Raw genomic sequence first — 18,678 nt, forward strand, 5'->3', positions numbered from 1 at the left:
CACAGAATCATACAGCCATTTAGCTTGGAAGAGACCTTTAAGATCATCAAGTCCAACTGCTATCCAGCACTGCCAAGTCAATCACTAAATCAGGTCCCAAAATGCCACGTCTTCTTGTCCTTTCAGTATCTCCAGGGAGGGTGACTCCACCACTTCTCTGGGCTGCCTGTTCCAATGCTTGGCCACCTTTCCAGTGAATGAAGTTTCTCTAACATCTCCTGGCACAACTTGAGGCCATTTCCTCTTGTCCTATTTCTTGTTGCTGGGGAGATCAATCCCCACCTCATTGCAGCCCCCCTCCAGGTAGATTTAGAGATCATCTCATTGAGGAAAAGGTGTCTTTGGCCACTCCAGAAGATGTGCCATGTGAAATAGCAGTTGCTGTAGCAACCACATGATTTCTGTGCTCAAGATCAATATTCACTGCTTGCATTAACCATCTTCAGCATGCAGCAGTCTCTGGTGCAGGTCCTGGTATCAGGGAGAGCAGTCCCAGGCTGATCTTGTTTGCAGCAGCGCTACTGGAGCTGGATGGCAGGGCAGGAGCCCAGCTGTGCCAAGTACATGCCCTGGGCCAGCAGCTGGCTTCAGAGACATGACATTGTGCCTAGCTCACTCTGTTCCAGCTTTGCAGACCAGGTTTCTGTTGGCTGCTAAAATAGGAGCTGGAATCAGCAGAACATAGTAAGTGATCTTTAATCTGAATTTGGAAACAAATGCAAGCCTCCCCTCCTTTGATTGTCGAGACTTATGTTAGGGACACAGATGATCCATGCACCTTTTCTAGTCAAAATACTCTGAATCTACCCCTGCTATACACAGGTGTCTGTTTGCTAAACACCTGAACCAAGTGGTCTTCAGAGAATAAATGGTCTTTGAGAGTGCTCTTGCCCTCTCCTGTCAAGTGACCAGGGCTCTCACTGCATCTTGTAGAGCTTCATCTCACAAACAGGATTAGTTCAGAGAGCAGCAGCCCTCTGTGGAGAGGCTAAAACCATCTCAAGGGAGCAGTGCTTTGCCACAAATCTTTCTCTTACTGCTAATTATCTGTCTTCTCACAGTGATTCCTTTTGTTGTTGCCCTCTATCCGGATGGCCCGAGGGATGAGCCTGTGTGACGGGCAAGAGAAGTGGCTAATGCCCCTTCTGGGAGAGCACACTAAGCTTTCTAGCATGACTCTGGGCTTTCTGGTGATACTCACATCCATCAACCATTGCTATTCACATCTTGCCATGCTACCTTGATTGTGAGCATTTTTTTCCAGTGAGGAGCCATGAGGAAGCAAATAGCCTAGGGAAAGCAGCCTGATTCCACTTAGGTCCATCAGGAAAGGAAAAATACATGCTTAATCGTTTCTAAGAGAAAATGCAAATCAAGTGGAAGCCTCTTATGAGGTTCTTTTTCTATTGCACCTTCTTAAAGGGGGTAGTATAAGGGAGAAACCATACAGGAAGGGCAAAGTGAGACTAGAAAAAATAACAGCTGAGTAAAAAGAGAATTATTTGGATCTATGTGTGTTAGCTTGAATAAAAATGTCTCTCTGATTGGTTTTTGCATGTCCATATTAATAACTGCATAACGTGGGACTGCGTTTTATCACTTCTAGCACTTTTTGAAACTTGATTTAACATTGAAAATGGATAAAGTGAAGGCACTCACAGGACCTGTTTAGAATAGATGAATTTATTTTCCCTGTTCTTGATGATGAGCCACAGGAAGATTACTTTCCATGTGTATGAGATGTGCTTGCTACAGCAGTAGCTTAGGGACATTTCAGGGATTTCTAGGCTTTGCTGATAAGCTGGTTCTGTGACACCAGTAGCAGTGCTATCAGACCCTTTAGGTGATTTCGTTTGGATTTTCTCATTCTGGTTATGTTGCTCTACAATGGCCTCAGGAGAACCGCTGCTAAGGAAGATAAATATAAATTTCTATGCAGGTCACAGAGCAAAATAATGCCCTCTGCTGTTTTTTCAATATGTTTCAGGAGTCAGAGTTTCATTCATGAGAAACGTGTAAGACATATGATGGTTTTTTGATTTTGGCACTGCAAAAACTTAGTGAGTGGAGAGCTATACATGTTTATAATTCAGCTTGGCAGCTTTATATCTAAATATTGACATAATTGCGTGCATTTGCCTTTCTGTCTCAAAAGCACCAAGTGAACCTTTACTTCTTCAAACTGATGTCTTCTCTGATCCAATCTGACATGTTAATGACAAGCTTTTAATTTTTTTCATCTTCCAATTTTGAAACAAGATGACAGAATCTATATGTAATCAAGGATGCTCACTATCAGTAAATGAAGTATCAAGTGAAGCTTAAGCTTGGTTTTGTGCTAAAAGTGTGGTTTTCTGGGAAACTGGTGTTTATGATCCAATTTAGTAAGGATATGAGTTTACATATTTCAGTGCAGCTTTTTTTCTTTTTTTTTTTTTTGGAAACAGCTAAACACCAGAGTGCTAAAGAAGTCAGGATTTATCTCTCTCCTTTCTGTTTTTCATTTTACTACCTCTCAAGAAATGAAGACATACAGAATCCCAGAACAGCTTAAAGATCATCTCATTCCACCCCACTGCCATGGGCAGGACATCTTTCACTAGATCAGGTTGCTCAGAGCCCTTCCTTGAACACTTCCCAGGATGGGGCATCCACAGCTTCTCTGGGCAACCTGTTTCAGTGTCTCACCACCTTCACAGTAAAGAATTTCTTTCTAATATCTGATCTAAACCTACAACCTTTCAGTTTGAAGACATCTCCCCCCGCTCCTGTGACTCCAGGCCATTGAAAAAGATCTCTCTCCATCTTTCTTGTAGGCTCCCTTCAGGTACTGGAAGGCTGCAATTAGGTCACCTCAAAGCCTTAATTATATATGCAGCATATAAAGTAGCAAGACATAATTATATCACAGTTGTTGCTGCAGTAGAACAAAGGAAATGCAACATTTCCATTAGCACAGTGTTGTTCCACCACACACTGTCATAATTGGTTGATAACTGAGGTGGAACCATAATTCTGGGGAATGTGGACGGACTGCTTCCCAGAGATGCAGATTAGGAGGAGTATTTCCACAGATACCATGGTGTCTCATTTTTTTGCTTAATTCTCTTCAATGTATTTAATGGGGGGAAAAATGTGTTTTGCTGTAAAAAGGGGGAGAAAAGCAGAAAATAATTCTGTTAGTCATACCGTCAACTCTTCTTTGGTTAAAGTGTCTTCACTGTTGTATGTTGCTTTTCAGTAGAGAATCTTTAATCATCTTACAGATTGCAACTTGAATGAGAAGCTCAATGATCTAGTATGAAGGGGAAGTATTTTAGTAATATACTGATATTTAGTAACCCAGCTAACCTAATAAGCAGCAGCTGAGTCTAGGAGGTTTTATTTTTCCACCCCTGAAATCCTATTTTGCCTTTTGATACATATTCAGGGGGAAAGGCACACATCTATGCTATTCATTAAATGCAATCGTAATTTCCCGTTTGACAACTATCGGACTTGTGTATTTGTAAATTGTTTCAAAAGCATATTTATGTCCACAGTAGTGGAAAACAACTCAAATGCTGGCTGGTTTGCATCTTGCTCATTGGAGCAAGGGCTTGACTGTCAGCAGGTGCTGTGAATCACTTGAGTCACTCATTGAGCAGAAGGTTTGTAGTGAGGGGATAGGGAGACTCGGATAACCTGAACATTTCCATGGATAATTCTAATTACTGACTGAATTTTCTGCTGCCCATGGGCAGTTGAATCATCACTCACAAAATTGTTAGGAAGGGACCTGAAGTGAATTCATGAAGCCATGCCTTCAGCTGTGCTCATCAGCACAACTTCACTTATGACTCCAGAGAACTTAACGCACAAATTAAAGCTGAAGCTCTAATTCATAGCTTTTAAGAAAATCAATATTTTCAAACCCTTTTTTTGTCCAAGTCATCAGGCTTCCAGCTGGGCTCTGCCACTTTCTCAAGCCAGTCAACAATCAATAAAAAGTAACATCATTTAAGCTGAAGTCTTAAGAGCAGTGTGATTAGGAGTGTGTTTGTGCCATGGGCTGCACAGTGCTTTGCGCATCATATTAAAAGAGCCCAGCTGATTTACAAAATTTTCTAGTCAGTTTCAGCTGCCGTACCTTCCCACTCAATATTTCAAATCATATATCTAAGAAACTAGGAATCTCTGCCTTCTTTGGGCAAGAAGAAAGAAATTCAAGAGAGTTAATAAAATTTGACTGAGTACTTTCAATTTTTTGTGCTCTCGTCACCCCCTTCCAAAGGATCACACACTTCTTTAGGCAGAACAAAAATGGATTAAATCAAGGTAGTACAAGTTTAAATATTTTAAGTACACTTTTGTCATACTAAAACATCTAGAATTCACAGTCTTATTGCTCAGTATTTGAGCTTTTAAAAATGGTATTCTTATGCCTGCTTTAAATAACCTTTCTTGTTTTCTGTGAAGCTCTAATTGTACCTGTAAAAGTACAGTAGCACCTGCTGTACTTGTGCCTGGTGTCCCTGGAGACCTCATACATACTGTGAAATACAATGATTAGATCAAGAAATGTTACTCATCCTCTTTTCATGTGAAATGTGTTCTTTAAATTACAAAAAAAAAAAAAAAGAAAAGAAATGGCACAATGCAAGTCCAGGCTAGCTGCAGGACAGATTGGCGTAGCTGGAGGAATTGCTTGTCAGTAGGATACAGAAGAATTAATCGTAAAGGAACTGCATGCAGAATCTGCCCTTCTGCACTTTAGACTCTGTAGATAAAATGGATGTTTTATGGAATTTCAGGGCTCCTAGGGTAGTAGCCCTTTGTCATGATCATCAAATCATGAAAATATTTTATAAATTTGGCTCTATCAGGCAACTAATTTCCTACAATTGGATCTGCAAGAAATCTGACTTTTGCCACAGTGGCAGTGATGCCTTTAATAAGCCAGGTAGACAAAAACGACCAAACATAGATTTCCTCCAGGTATTACCTGTGTTTGTAGCATTTTGGTTTCTTGGAAAATAGCAACAAGGAGAGCTGATGTGCCAGAGTCCAACAAATGAGGTTTGCTTGCAGAAACCAAGACACATGGTTGATCTAGCCTCAGTCACCTCTCTGTGCTCACATGTATGAGGCTGAAGACCTCGGTCTTGGCATCTGATTCTCCCTAAGCTTAGCTGCTATAAATCACAGAGGAGCAAAGATCTTTTTTGTGCAGCTCCTGCTTATCCATGTTGTGTTTTCCTCCTCCCCTCAGAGAGCTGACATCGGGATCTCCGCCCTCACCATCACCCCCGACAGGGAGAACGTGGTGGACTTCACGACGCGCTACATGGACTACTCGGTGGGTGTGCTGCTGCGCAAGGCAGAGAAGACAGTGGACATGTTTGCCTGCCTGGCCCCCTTTGACCTCTCCCTGTGGGCCTGCATTGCTGGCACGGTGCTCTTGGTGGGGCTCCTGGTCTACCTCTTGAACTGGCTCAACCCCCCGCGCCTTCAGATGGGATCCATGACCTCCACAACTCTCTACAACTCCATGTGGTTTGTCTATGGATCCTTCGTGCAGCAAGGTAAGAGACAGAGGGAGGCTCTGCCTCTGAGAGAAAACCCACCTATCCTGCCCATTGCTGTAGAGACCTTCCTCTCCCCTGCCTCACTCCCACAGCCCACAAGGAACTGGGAGCACTGGAAAGCCTTGTGCTGAAAGATTTCCTAGATATTTAGCTGCCCTATGTGGAACCCTGAGAATTTCAGAGCACTGCATGCTAGATTGTGATTTGTTGTTTTGTTATTACAGAAAGGTGATTTTTCTGAGAGTTAAAAAAAATAAATATTGCTCATCAGTTGCTGGAGAACTATTTAACATTAACAAGTGCTATGTTCTTACCCAGTCAGACAGAGAATTCCTGGATTTGGGGTTTGAACTAAGTTTAGACTAGTCAGCAGTGCTAAACAATCTTACTTTCCTCCCTCTTCTGATTTATTTCAATTTTCCTATCTAATATTTAGATTAAAGTTTCTCTGGCCTTCCTGATTTCTTTCTCCATCCCATCTAGCATCTGGTGTAGCCTAGGCTATTCCCCAATTCTGCTTATATTCCCAAGTCCTCCACAATGTTCCTCTTCTGGCATGGTTTTAACCATGCATCCTGAAGACATCAGAGACTGCAAATCTTGGCTGGGTATATACTGCTTGGGATTCTGGTCTACAAGCTGAGGTTGTAGAGCAAAGTGCAATAAGAAAACACACCTTAATAAAAGAGAAGAAGGGGATTTAGGCTGAAAAACAAAACAGAATTAATGACTTCTTGCTGATCTGTGTAATTGTTCCTCAGTCACTGCTGGCACTGCAGGTACACCTGTTTTAATTTCACAGAGCATCTGCTCTACAGAGAGCCATGGCCACTACAGCCCCAAACTTGCAGACAGTTCTTTGTATTTTAACCTGAATGTGGATGGAACACTGTAGGTAAAGGTGTCATATTTATGTAAAAATGGCAACGTGATTTACCATTACATTATTTTTTTCAAAACAATCACATGATAGCCATAAAAGCTAAAGGTATCCATGTAAATCAAGAATGAAGCTCCTAGAATGAAAGAAAGCTAAAATAATGTCACGATCCAAAAAAAAGAAGAAAAGCTTAAGCTGAGACTTTCCACAAGAGAGGTAATTTTAAACACATAAGCATAGAGACATTACTTCTAAAATTATCATTTGCATTGAGCAGTGATGGTCAGCTGAGGAGAGCTGAAGAGATAGTTTCAGGGGTTTTGTGATTTTTTTTTTTTTTTAATAAATAAAAACCTAAGACTTCAGAGTAGCTGAGACCTATGGAAGTTTTTGGAATGTATATGGGTGGGTTTATAAAGCTCTCTTTCTGTCCAAAATATCCCCAGTGTGTTTAGCAAATCCAGCTGTGAGGGAGCAGTTGGTCTGTTACAGAATGAGACTCATTTCATCAGCCTTCCTGTTAGGTTAGAACTTGAGAATTAGTTTCTTTACTGCATGAATGTGAGCCTGATTCCACACAGGTTTATCAGCCAGAGCATCCCTGCTGTACTCCCAACAGGAGCCCCAAAAAGCTTTCTAGGAGACTGCCCAGCTAAGGTTCAGAGGAGGCACAACTGGTTTAACACACCTCAGTCTAAACAATTGTCCCCTGAGTTGTTTGCCTCGTGTTTATCCAAGGAAGTCTGTATTATGTGAAATTTCCTAACTTTTTGGTCCAGAGTAGGACAAGGGAGCCCTTGGATAGATGCTCAGTTAGCTTAAAAAGGATTTTTTTGACCAATCAGTGAAAATAAGTGCTTAAGGAGGGCTTAGAGAGAAACCTTTAATTCAGCATGAAATTGAGGAAGAAATTAGATGAAAATAAGGGGGACCAGATTGCAACAATACCAGAATTCAATAGGGAAAAAAAAATAAAAGAAAAGGAATTTCTTTAAGCAGATCAGCATCCACTCCCTGTGCTAAGAGGTGTTGCACACAAGGTGCAACTCAGTAAAACCTGCTGGTGGTACAAAGCATCTGGAGGCACCAAAACTGCTGTGCAATGTCAGAAAAAGAAATTCACAAAACTGGGAAGGTGGGAGGAATTAGTTACAGAGAGCGAGGGACACCTTACCATCTACTATGGGGATTTTCAACACAACTCTATAGAATTCTCTAGAATAAAGTAAAATATTCACTTGGCTCCTACTGAGTGAGGGAAAGCTACAGACATGTATCTATAGTTTTGCTCTCCTTCAAACAACAAGCAGAACTCTTGTGAATTATATAGAAGGAAAAATGAAACATATTGAAAAGAATTTATACCAAAATACATCTACTTATTACTACTTATTTAAACCAAAATACACTTACTGACTGATATAAACATAAAGACTCAGAAGAACTCAGAAATTCAGTGCAGAAGAGAAAGAGATCCATTTATAATGCCAGCCTGTATTTCACATTCAATTTGAATATAACAAAAACTATATTAGCTGAAGCATTATTGTTTACTAATCCTTGTCAATACAGACATATGAAAATAATTTTCGTTGACAGAGTAACTGGCTATTGTGGTGATTTTGCCTCTGTTTCCATTCATCAGTTCTTCATTCAGCAGAAAAACTACAGCTTTTATTTGTTTTGGAATAGTAAATCTGTTGCTATTAATTCTGATTGGCAAATCTTAAGTGTAGCAGCATGGGGCATTTCAAATACTGTCAAGTTCACTTAAATCTTTCAGCAGCAATTTAAAGCATGACAAGGTACTCACTTCTCTTATCAAAACATAGAGCCAAAGATGCTTTTATGCCCTGTGCTGACAGAAACAAAGCAACTTGAACCAAAGATTGCTTGTGCTTTGATAGTTTTGGATGCTTTTTTGGGGGCTAACAAGTTATTTGTGCCATCATCTTCTTTCTTTTCTCTGGACAGAGGAAAAATCTGCAAGCATGCAGAGTGACTTCAGACCTGCCATGGCTCTGAAGAGAGCCCTCTGCTGCAAAAATACAACTCATTCTTTAAGGAAACTCAATCTATTATGATTGAAACAAAGCTCATTCCTTCTGGAATAGTAAAATCTTGACCAATTTTAGCAAGTAGCTTGTGTTCACTGTGTCCCTTTTCCAAATGCTATTAACAAGTTTTAGCCTTTTGCAATTTTTGAAGCACCAAAGAAAAAAGTACTGTGTCATTGTCTATAGACAAAAGTCAACAGAGATCAATCCAATGGTTTTCAAGGCAGGTCTATAATTACTGTCACAATCAGTTACAAAATTTAAGTCTTTTTAGTTGCTTCCTTAAAGCTAAACTGAAACTTAATGTGACTGCTCCTTGTATCACTTAAATTTAGGTCTTGAACTTGGCTTTCACTTTCTTAACTCCATATTTCAGTGACCACTCTAGGCACCATTTTGAGACTGGTAATATGGAGATATACTTTAAGTTTCCATTTTTATTTGATGTTCACTCATTATTAAGATCAGTCAAAATAGTTTACTTTTTTTTTAAGGTATATGAGGATAAAGCTGCAATATAACTCAATTAATATAAATGTGTATAAAATGCAAAGGGATTTTTTTGTTCTGTGCTCAAGCCCTTCATTATAAAAATACATTTAAAAAGGGCAGGCAGTGCACTGAAGTGCTTTGGCTTCCTATCCAATATACCCACTGAATTTGCAATATACTGTGACCACTAAGAGACTTTTAGGTGATCTCAGTCATGCTGCTGTGGGTAATACTAAAAGCAAATGCTTTTGACTCTGAAGTCAAAATTCAGGCATGAGTAGTTAAGATAATATCTGTTGTCTCTGAGTTGTCTATTCATCTAAAACTGATGCAGATTCATAGATTCACACTGTGGAAAATTGCAGTTGTGTTGAAATTTGGTTTCATGGCTTCTGAATTTGTTCTTTTCCTTTTGCTCATCATAGAAAACTAAATAGCTAAAGCTCCTCATTTTGCTTATTTTGAATATTATCTTTAACAACTGGACAGAAATCTGGCACTAGGCAGCCCTGCTTTGGGACAAGGGACAAGAAAGGGACAAGAGTCTGAGTAATGTATGAATAATGATATATTTTGTAGACTTTGCTCAGCTTTTGTGCTACTCCATAGAACCTGCTCTTTAGCCATGGTATTGTTTCTTCTCCCTCAAATTTTGCCCTTGTTAGAATTTGTCAGTATAGGGAACCTGCCATATGAGCTCTCAGAGAAGAAATTTTGGGGTTCTAAATACGTTAATAAAACCTTCATTGAGGTCAGCTGAACCAAGTTGCTGCAACAGTCTGATGGCTTTTATACTTGCTGAGAACCTAGTTTAATCTCCTGAAGGTTTTCTATTAGCTTCCTATTAGGGGCTCTTGTTACAAAACGCCCTAGGGAGCACTCTGCTCTCACCAGTACTGGAGAAAATCAATGATTTAAGAAACAGGAGTTCAAGATCTAGAGTTGCTGCCAACCCTTTTTGTATAATAGAACAGTTTTTGAGACAGGTGAAATGCTGCATAATTTTTTACCAAGGACTTGCAGAAGAATCTTTTTGGGGGTTTTGTTTTGAAGGCAGCCTCTCAAATTTTGCTTCAGAATACAGTGAGGAGCTAATTTAGTATAATAGATTTCAACAAAATGTTGAAAAAATAATGAAGTCAGAGAAAACGACAATGTTTGGTATTTGATATAAAAGACACCATAAAAGACTTAGTCTCTATCTTATCACACTCTGCTCATTTCACTTTGAATTTTTCTGTAAGAGAAGATATTTCTCAATTGGCCTGGCAGAATTTTAGATTATGCAGGTAAAGATGCAAGGCTCTGTTTTGTTTGGGTTTGTTTGGATTCGTTTGGCTATAATAGAAAATATCTTTTAAATGGCTGAATCATTCAAGATTTAGTCACTTCTTAGTGATTGCAACAAAACAAATATTCATTATAGTTTTATAAATAGAATTTGACCATAGGATAATGAGTGCTTGAAGTATTAGCTGCAAAAATATAATTTTCTTCAGAGATCTTAATCCACTTGCTTAACCTAGAAAAGTTATGAAATGGATGATGTTAAGGCACCACTGGTGGGCCATTTTTTTATCCCCTTATATTTGTTTAAAATGCTGGTCACAACTGGAGGTTTTGATTGGTCATCAGTGGTGTCAGTAATGGCCAATTATGCTGATAGTACCTGGCAAATGAGCAAATCTCACTGTTTGCCTTGTGTAAATTACATTTCATAGGAGCAATAAAACAGCCTCCAAGCTTCAGCACTTCAAAGTCATTATAATACTTCTCAGATGGTTAAAGCTGCTCAGAATTCTCAGTCTTCTTCCTTGTATTACCACCCAAGGTGTGATATAATCCTCCTGAAATGCACTGCCTGGAGTCTGCTGTTGCTTAATAAATTACTCCATCTTGCTTATCTCACTCTTGGCATGTCCCTATCAGCAGGAAACCCTTATGCTGTAGCAACATCCTTTCTTTGTGACATTTTCTCTTAATTAACTGTACAACAATCAAATATTTAATATTCAGAGGAAGAGTCTAGAATCATTCTGGAAAAATTCTGTTAGAAATTAATTATATCTTCACATATGATATTTAGTGGTGAAACCTGATTTATTGGGGGGGAGGGGGTATGTTTAGAAATACAGTAAAAGATGCAATAAAAAGTAAAGACTTTAGGACTGGTACCTAGTTCCTAATTTGATTTCTGCACCTGATCTGCTGGCTGACCACAGAAACATTATTTAATATCTTCGCTATCAGCCCTTAGTTTTAAAATGGATATGTTACCAATCTTCCTTCATAAAAACATGTTTTATACCTTCTGATAGAAGGCAAAACTTAAATGCCAGTCTCATGAATTAACAATTTTAATTGCTCTTGAAGCTAATGCCAGTCTTGACATATTCATGTAGCAAGGGAAACAGACTTGCTGAGTCTAAAATGCACAGCACTGAGCTGTGGAAATGAAAAGTCAGATAATAAACATGTTGGAAAACCAACTACATGCACCAACAGATTTATTTATGGCATGATAGTTCCACCTTAAAGTATGACCTCCACCAAATTCTCATGTCATTTTGATTAAATCTGGGCTAGTGCATCAGTAAGTGTATTTACCTTCATAAAGTCACCTCTCTGAAATGGGGACTGCAGCCCTGAGCTACCCAAACTCCTTTTGCATGTCTCAGTGGTTTGGCCAGCCCTCTTGACAGATCCAAAAATGAATACAGATCCAAAAATGAATACAGATCCAAAAATGAATAATTTGGCAGTTGTGTCCTGTGTCTCAAAAGTATTTGGAAACCACAAGTGGTCACTGGAACTGACAGTGTGCCCTGAGAGTTGTTGTTGTGTGGGAAGTACACTTTATAAGCCTTGGATGTAGCTTTATGTCCTTTCAGAGGTTTATTTTATTGTCTCTTTTTGAGACTGTAGCTCCATGGAATAACCATGCTCCAAGTAAAATGTTCAGTACTGTGGGCATTTGTTTGCAGCAGTGTGATATCACTAGTGTGAAACTACCAGGGGATATGCTTGGATTTTCCCTAATTTGAAGTTAAGATTCAGGCAGTTCTCAGAGGCATCTTAAATAATGCATTTCTACATCTTCTCTGCACGTGGTTGCTTGAGTAATAGCGCTGGGTGCATGAGACAGTCTGTTTAGAGATTTTGTGTCTGGTATTCCATCTGGGAGGAGATGGAGAATGAATGGCAGTGTGGAAGCCCAAAAACCACCTTAATTACCTAGGACTGGCTCTGATTGACTGTGAAAAGGTAATGTCTATCTGGCTGTAGTGTGAACCCCGACAAAGACCAAGTGAGGCAAAGGAAAATAGTATTGGATGTCATGGCATCTGCCCATCATTCTGGGTTCTTTCTAAAACATCCTAAGGTGAATATTTTGCTCAGAACAGTGTCTTTAGTTGTAATTTCTGATATTACTATATACTGTAACTGGGTAAATAAGGAATAAGTTAGATTCAGATTAGGTAACCAATTTTGACTTTTCAGGGTTCACCTGTGTATAATATACATTTAATTGAGGAAACAAGGAAGAACCATTTAGTCAGGAACTGAATGTTTCTTGTGTGAAAGAACAATGTAACATCTTTTATCTTCAAAGATGTTTAGAAGCTGAAGAGGCAAGTCTTACTGGTCCTGCTATTTGATCTTGCTGCACATGAGTTTACAGTTAAATTGACAACTTCAGCTGTTTAAGGTAGGGAGGAAGTGAGAAATGAGTTTTAGCCTTACTCCCCCTCTGCTTGAGATGCCAGCAGTTTCACCCTCAGACTGCTCAGCCTTTTTCAGCTGAGGCCACCCAAGGCTCCAGACAAACATGGGGTTTTAGGGGGAACCCACGGTAGTTTTTGTTGCTTTTCTGCTCTGTGAGGAGTCCCTCCTCTGCAACAGCTGTGCCATAGCTGCATCCACCCATGCAGAGCAACTTCACAACATCAACTGGTGGGTAGGTGCCAGGAAAATTGCCTGAAAGCTGTAAAGACAGGAGTAGCAGAGGTTTTCAAGCTGCTGGCAGAAAGTCTCCCTTCTTCAGCAGCTGAGGGTTTTTTCCTCAGACCTCTTGTAATACTGAAGTGTTTATAAAAGGAGTAGACCAAAATTAATAGAGAAAGGAAACAAAAAATGCTATCAAATTATTTTTTTAACTAACCTGTTCCTTTCCCTGAAGGATGAATCTCAGCATTTATGGTAGAATGAGGGCTGTGGGGGGGTTTGTTTGCATTTTTTTTAATCCAGTCAACTTCCCAGCATGCAAATTAAGGGGATTACCTTCATTATAGCAGCATTCTGTTGTAGGAATCTCCTGCTGCTTAGGTTTTATCCTTCCACTGTCAGTAGTGGAGGGAGAGATCTTAAAGTAGGACTTCACCTTTTCAGTGTTTTGGAAGTTAGTGAGATGGGGCTGGGTTAAAAATGTGCTATACCAGGCAAAGGGGAGATGAAGGAACATGGGTGGCTTTGACTGAAGCCCCACACTAGAACAGAGTCAGGGTAGGGATGAATGGGGAAAGAAAGTCATCTGCAAACAGGCTGTGAAGGAGCAGTGATAATAAATCTGTTGAGTGGGGTGTTCGTTGTTCATGCCCAGATGTACTTGCTAATGGAACATTTTTAGCCATAAGCATGTACTTCGTTCTTACAATGGCTTCTTTTATTTCTGTATCTCCAAAGAGGAAAATCCTCACTATCCTGTAAAGTCACCTTTGAAGTTGCTTCTCACTTCTGAAAAACCTGAGTTGTGATCTTAAGCAGGGTGATAGCTGATTTGCTGTGAAAACCAGGTTATTCCATTTTCAAGCATAAGCATTCATATTAGTGATTTTCATCAATAAATGACATTTTATAGCATTTTTCTCTGTGAAACTAAAAAGGATGAGGGTTTCATTCTGTCCTCTGTTCACTGTCATAATGCTACATTAGGTCATTTGAGTTTTACAGATCACTTTGATAACAACATTGCAGGATGTACCTGAAGTGGAATTTTAGTCTAAATTTTAAAATGTGTTATTTAGGAACATAATTAGAGCTCCTACACTGGTGATGATTGAATTCTATAAGGTTAGGAGTTCATTGCAGAGAAGCATTCTGAAAATTAAAGGAGAACTAGAAATAGTGACAGGAAAACTGAACTAAGGATCTGAGATGCCTGTGATTCACTTTTCTCTGAAGTAGTCAGGGGTCACTCTGTTCTGATGGATGCTTGGAAAACTTGGAAGAACAGATTTATAACAGATCATAATTCTTTAAAAATTCAAGCAAAACCATAGTTTGTAGTTTGTAATCCTTTCTTAAATTCCCTTCACCCCCTAAAATCTTGAGTCACAGAATCATATAGAGGTAGAAAGATTTTGGGGAAAACTACTTATCAAAAGATGTGAGGGCCTTACTGGAACAAGTGTTTGTCCTTATGGTCACACTGCATTGGTTTGTGCTTTGCTTGGTTCACAGTTGCTCAGTTTCAGCCAAAGGGGACTCCCTCCCTCATACTCATAACGCCCTCTCTGACAGGCTCTTCACTAAAGCCACGCTTTAATACCTCGTTAATGGCATTGTTTAGCTTAATGTTAATTTTACATGCAGATGGTCTGTTTTCAGTCCATTGTGCACAGTTCCCTCTGCTGTCCCTGAAGGTGCTATGTACAACCCTGTCAGCAGTGTGCAGAAAGACCCCACTAAGCAAACTGTACGTAACAGTAACACACACATCATCTCCTCAGCCACTTATGAATATGCACCAGAGATGATAATTGTGGCTGATTGCTTGAGGCTTCACAGCATTTGGATCCAGCCATTAGTAATTGAGAGATTTGGTCTCAGCATCTCTTGAAATCTGATCTAAACGTTGCCAGTGTGCAAGGTTATTTGTTAAGATCCAGTGCCAGCATCCTCTAAAATAATAGCAAGCATATATCACTTTGATGCCTTCCCAGTGGCTGCAAATAGCACCTTTACACAGGCATGCAATCAAGAGCCATCTTAAAAGCACAAATCTCATCACAGCACTCCTGAAGAGCATCCCCAGAGGCTCCCTGTGTTTCTTGAAAATGCCCATTGAGCTCTAATCTGTGTTCTTCTCTGTGTGTGTAGATTAATAATTATATTTTGTATTGGGCTATGTTTTGAAAGTGGGAACAAAGAATTATCTGATCAGAGGTAGTTTTTTTGTTGTTGTTGTTGGTTTTTTTTTTTTTTTTTGCAAAGAGCTGTTAGTAAAATTGCTAGGCTTGTTGCACAGTTATTTATGATTATGCAATTGAATGGTCCTATATTTGGTAACCCCAGAATTAAATTTGAAACCCTGCTAAGTCTTCTAATAAACCAATGCACTTCAGCAGCATTAATACAGTATACTTTGGCCAACTGATTCATGAGAGGTGGACTGCAAGCCTCAGTTCCAATGTGATCACAGTTACAGGTATCTTTCAAATATCTAGACTTGTAGTATTAGACCAGCAATAATCTAAGGGCTCCCAGTAACTTCAGCAAATATTAGTGGATGCCTCCATTTTCATTTTAGCTGCAGTCATTGCTCCTCTTTTGTAATGGCAGCAGAAGAGAAAAACAAAATATACTTTGTGATATATTTTCTAGAACTTTTAGAAGCACTGTAAAGGCTACTCATGCCCTCTCTCTCATAATGTTGCACAAGTCAATGCAATTTATTGGCACTATAATAATGCAAAATAATGTTTGTAACAATTTCTTTTATCTCTTGTGAACTTTGATTTGCAGTTGAAACTATATTTTGCTAATTCCTCAGAAAGGCAGAAAGGGACGAGTGCAAAACTGTTAATATCTGAAATAAGTCATTAACTTGTGGGTCTAGGCCTAAAAGCCAGGAATTGATTCCTATAGGTCTTGAAGATTGATCCTGTAAATACTACATAATAGGAATGAAATCTGATTAATGTCTGTAATTAAAGCATCACATACACCAGGAGAAGCTAGAGCCCCAGCCATTTGCTAAATGGTGATAACAACACGTTTCTCTTCCCAACTTTTGCATTATTGCCACCATTTCAGCAAGATGGGTGGAAAAGATTTATTGTTGTGAAGAGATTTATAAATATACTATAACTAATATGTTATGCTAACATCACTTTAATCAGGTAATTATTAAAGGACTGTTTGGCCTTTAAGGACATTGATTTAATGGGAATTAATTTAATGATTGAACACTGTTTGTGTAACATTATCATTGCTAGTGATGCAGAAAATTGGAATCTCAGCTCAGCTGAAAAGAGTTTAGACTTTTTATTATCACATTAGATACTATTCTACTCCAATGTAGTTATTAGACCTTTTTTATACTTTCAGTATATATTTAAATGTTTGGAGTTTATCTAAAAATTTCTGAATAGAAAAAATAAGTTAAAACTTTTTTCGTTGTACTGCTCTCCTTTTTGATAGAGGCTTGAATTTCTGTTTAAAATAGCCTTTTAGAAAGTCCATTCAATTTTGGGTTTGACTTGCTATTGCTTCTCCCATAAAATAAATTTCCTCCATTTTCATTCTCTGCTTTCTTCTCTGCAAACCTGATGATTTTTATTTTTTTTTTATGAGGAATAGAGTTTGGCTTATGGAAAAGTTTTGCAACTTAAAGACACAGCAGCTTTTAAAAGTAGCAGCAGAGCACAGTTCTATCTAGATTATTCTGAGGCTGAATCCTGTACTGTCTAGTCACAGTTTAGTGGAAATGGTGACCATTATAAAAGGACTGTGATCAATACCTGGGGATTAAGACAGAGTTAAAGCTGACCTTTATAGTTGCAGCTCCCACTTACCTAAAGGTATGTTGTCTCTGGATGCCCTCCTTGGTTTGCCCTCAGGAGTGCTATTGTCATAAATTATTTTTCATCTTCGTGGTGCCTCTAACTACTGTTGTATATAAATTAGACCCAGGGAGAAAAGGGTAGTAGTGTAGTGAAGTGGTGCATCTGACAGGCTGCTGCAAACAGATTCATTTTCTAACAAAATTTTACTCAAGGATGTCTGACAGTTCCTGCTGTATCTCGGCAGGATTTTCCAAGGGAGCCCAGTGGCCAAATGATTAGTCCTCTGTTACTGGAATGGAGCTGTTGCAGTAGACACAGCAAGTTGGGCAGGCTGGTATTTGAAGACAGATAGAAAAATAGTTTGGTAATAGACACAGCAGAGACTTAAACTCACAAACACAGTGGGTTACTAATCCAGTACAGAGCAATGCTGTAGTGGGCTGAAATGCTTTGCACTGGGTAGCACTGACCCTTTCCTTGATGCTAGAGAAATTTCTAGCTTCAGAGAGGATATTTTCAAGTAATATGACTGAAGAATCTGTATTTTAAGCAAAATATGTTGTGAGCAGGCATTTCACCAACCTTTTGGATATTTGTCCATCAGGTTGTATGTCAAGGCCCTCTGACCAGATTTATGAGATGGGTTCCCTGGGCTGTAACTTGATGAGGGTTTTTGTGGCACTGCCACAGGTCCTTGATTAGTCCCAGCATTGGAAATCTCAGCATGAGTAATCTTTCCCTATTAATGAGAAAACAGAGCTGAGCAATGAGCCTTAGTGTGTGAGTCAAGTGCCAAAGGCACATCCAAACAGACACACAGCAGTGGCAAATGGAGGATTTTCAGAGGGAGTTTTCAAGATATGAGATGTAGCTTGGAGATGATTGCTGGTAATAGAGGGTGACAGAGGGTGACAAGGTAGCACGGCCATCTCTCTCTCAGACTGGAGCTGGCTCATGCCTGACCTCCTTGATGGAGGGCTGGGGGAAGCCTCCATCTGCCTCCACAAGGCTGTGCACACACCCGCAGGTTAGCTGGCCTCCAGAGCTGCTGGGAAGGATCTTTAGCATGTATAAGATGCAGCTTCTCAAACTCCTTCTCAGATTTCAGATACCTAGCAGTGATTTGAAATAAGCCTGAAGGAGAGGAATGATGGTTTTGGATTTTCTGCCTGTCACATAAAGGGGAGAAATAAATGAGGGGAGCTTCTTTTGTGCATCATTGCTTCCCTTCTGGGAGTGCAGTGAGGGCAGTGCTTCCCACCCAGCTGAAAGAAAACAATCTTCCAGGGAGAAAATGTAATGAGATTAGTCAGGGGATCATTACACTAACAACAACAAATGGCAAGAGGCAGTGATTGTTTAGTTCAGAAATGAGACATTAAGGGGTGAAAAAATTAATCAGAGCACCAAAGGACAAAGTGAACACATTCTTTAATTGCCTATAGACCAGCAGGAGAAATCTGAATAGTAAACAAGAGCAGTTAGACTCAGAAATACAGGGCTGATCTTCATGTTGTTTCTGAAATCTAGTAGGAGCAATTGGAAATACTGAAAGTCAAATGGACAAGGTGGGTAAAAGGGGAAGAAGGTGGCACTATGTCACAATGGATTAGGTATTTCAGAGGTTGAGAACTTGGAAAGAACTGATCTTGCTTTTTTTCTGTGACTGTGTGCTGATGGCTGGAGCACAAAATGAGATAGGAGACAGTGCCTGTTGCAGGCCACCCAATCCCACTGGAGTGGAGCATGGCTGGCTCCTGTACAGCATCTCTGTGATGCATAAGGGGAAATGTGAGGTGTAAGAGGGGCAGTCAGGCTGAGTGGTGTGTGTTTCAAACCTCCAGCTGCCCATGCTGAAGTATCTGGAATGCACAGGTAGAGCACATTGAAAGGAA

General features: G+C 39.6%; 1 protein-coding gene across 6 annotated transcripts in view; it reads left to right on the forward strand.

The window, feature by feature from the left end:
- GRID2 (glutamate ionotropic receptor delta type subunit 2) overlaps window positions 1-18,678 on the forward strand; it is a 679,311-nt gene that overhangs the window by 551,897 nt on the left and 108,736 nt on the right. For all 6 annotated transcript variants that reach the window (XR_012580377.1, XR_012580376.1, XM_005484610.4 and 3 more), the window contains exon 11: window positions 5,252-5,564. Coding sequence is in view for 4 of the 6 variants with exons in the window: in XM_005484610.4 (XP_005484667.1) it covers window positions 5,252-5,564 (313 nt within the window). In the remaining 2 variants the exon portion in view is untranslated. The remainder of the gene's footprint in view (window positions 1-5,251; window positions 5,565-18,678) is intronic.

The sequence above is a fragment of the Zonotrichia albicollis genome, chromosome 5 (assembly GCF_047830755.1).
Source record: "Zonotrichia albicollis isolate bZonAlb1 chromosome 5, bZonAlb1.hap1, whole genome shotgun sequence".
NCBI lineage: Eukaryota > Metazoa > Chordata > Aves > Passeriformes > Passerellidae > Zonotrichia > Zonotrichia albicollis.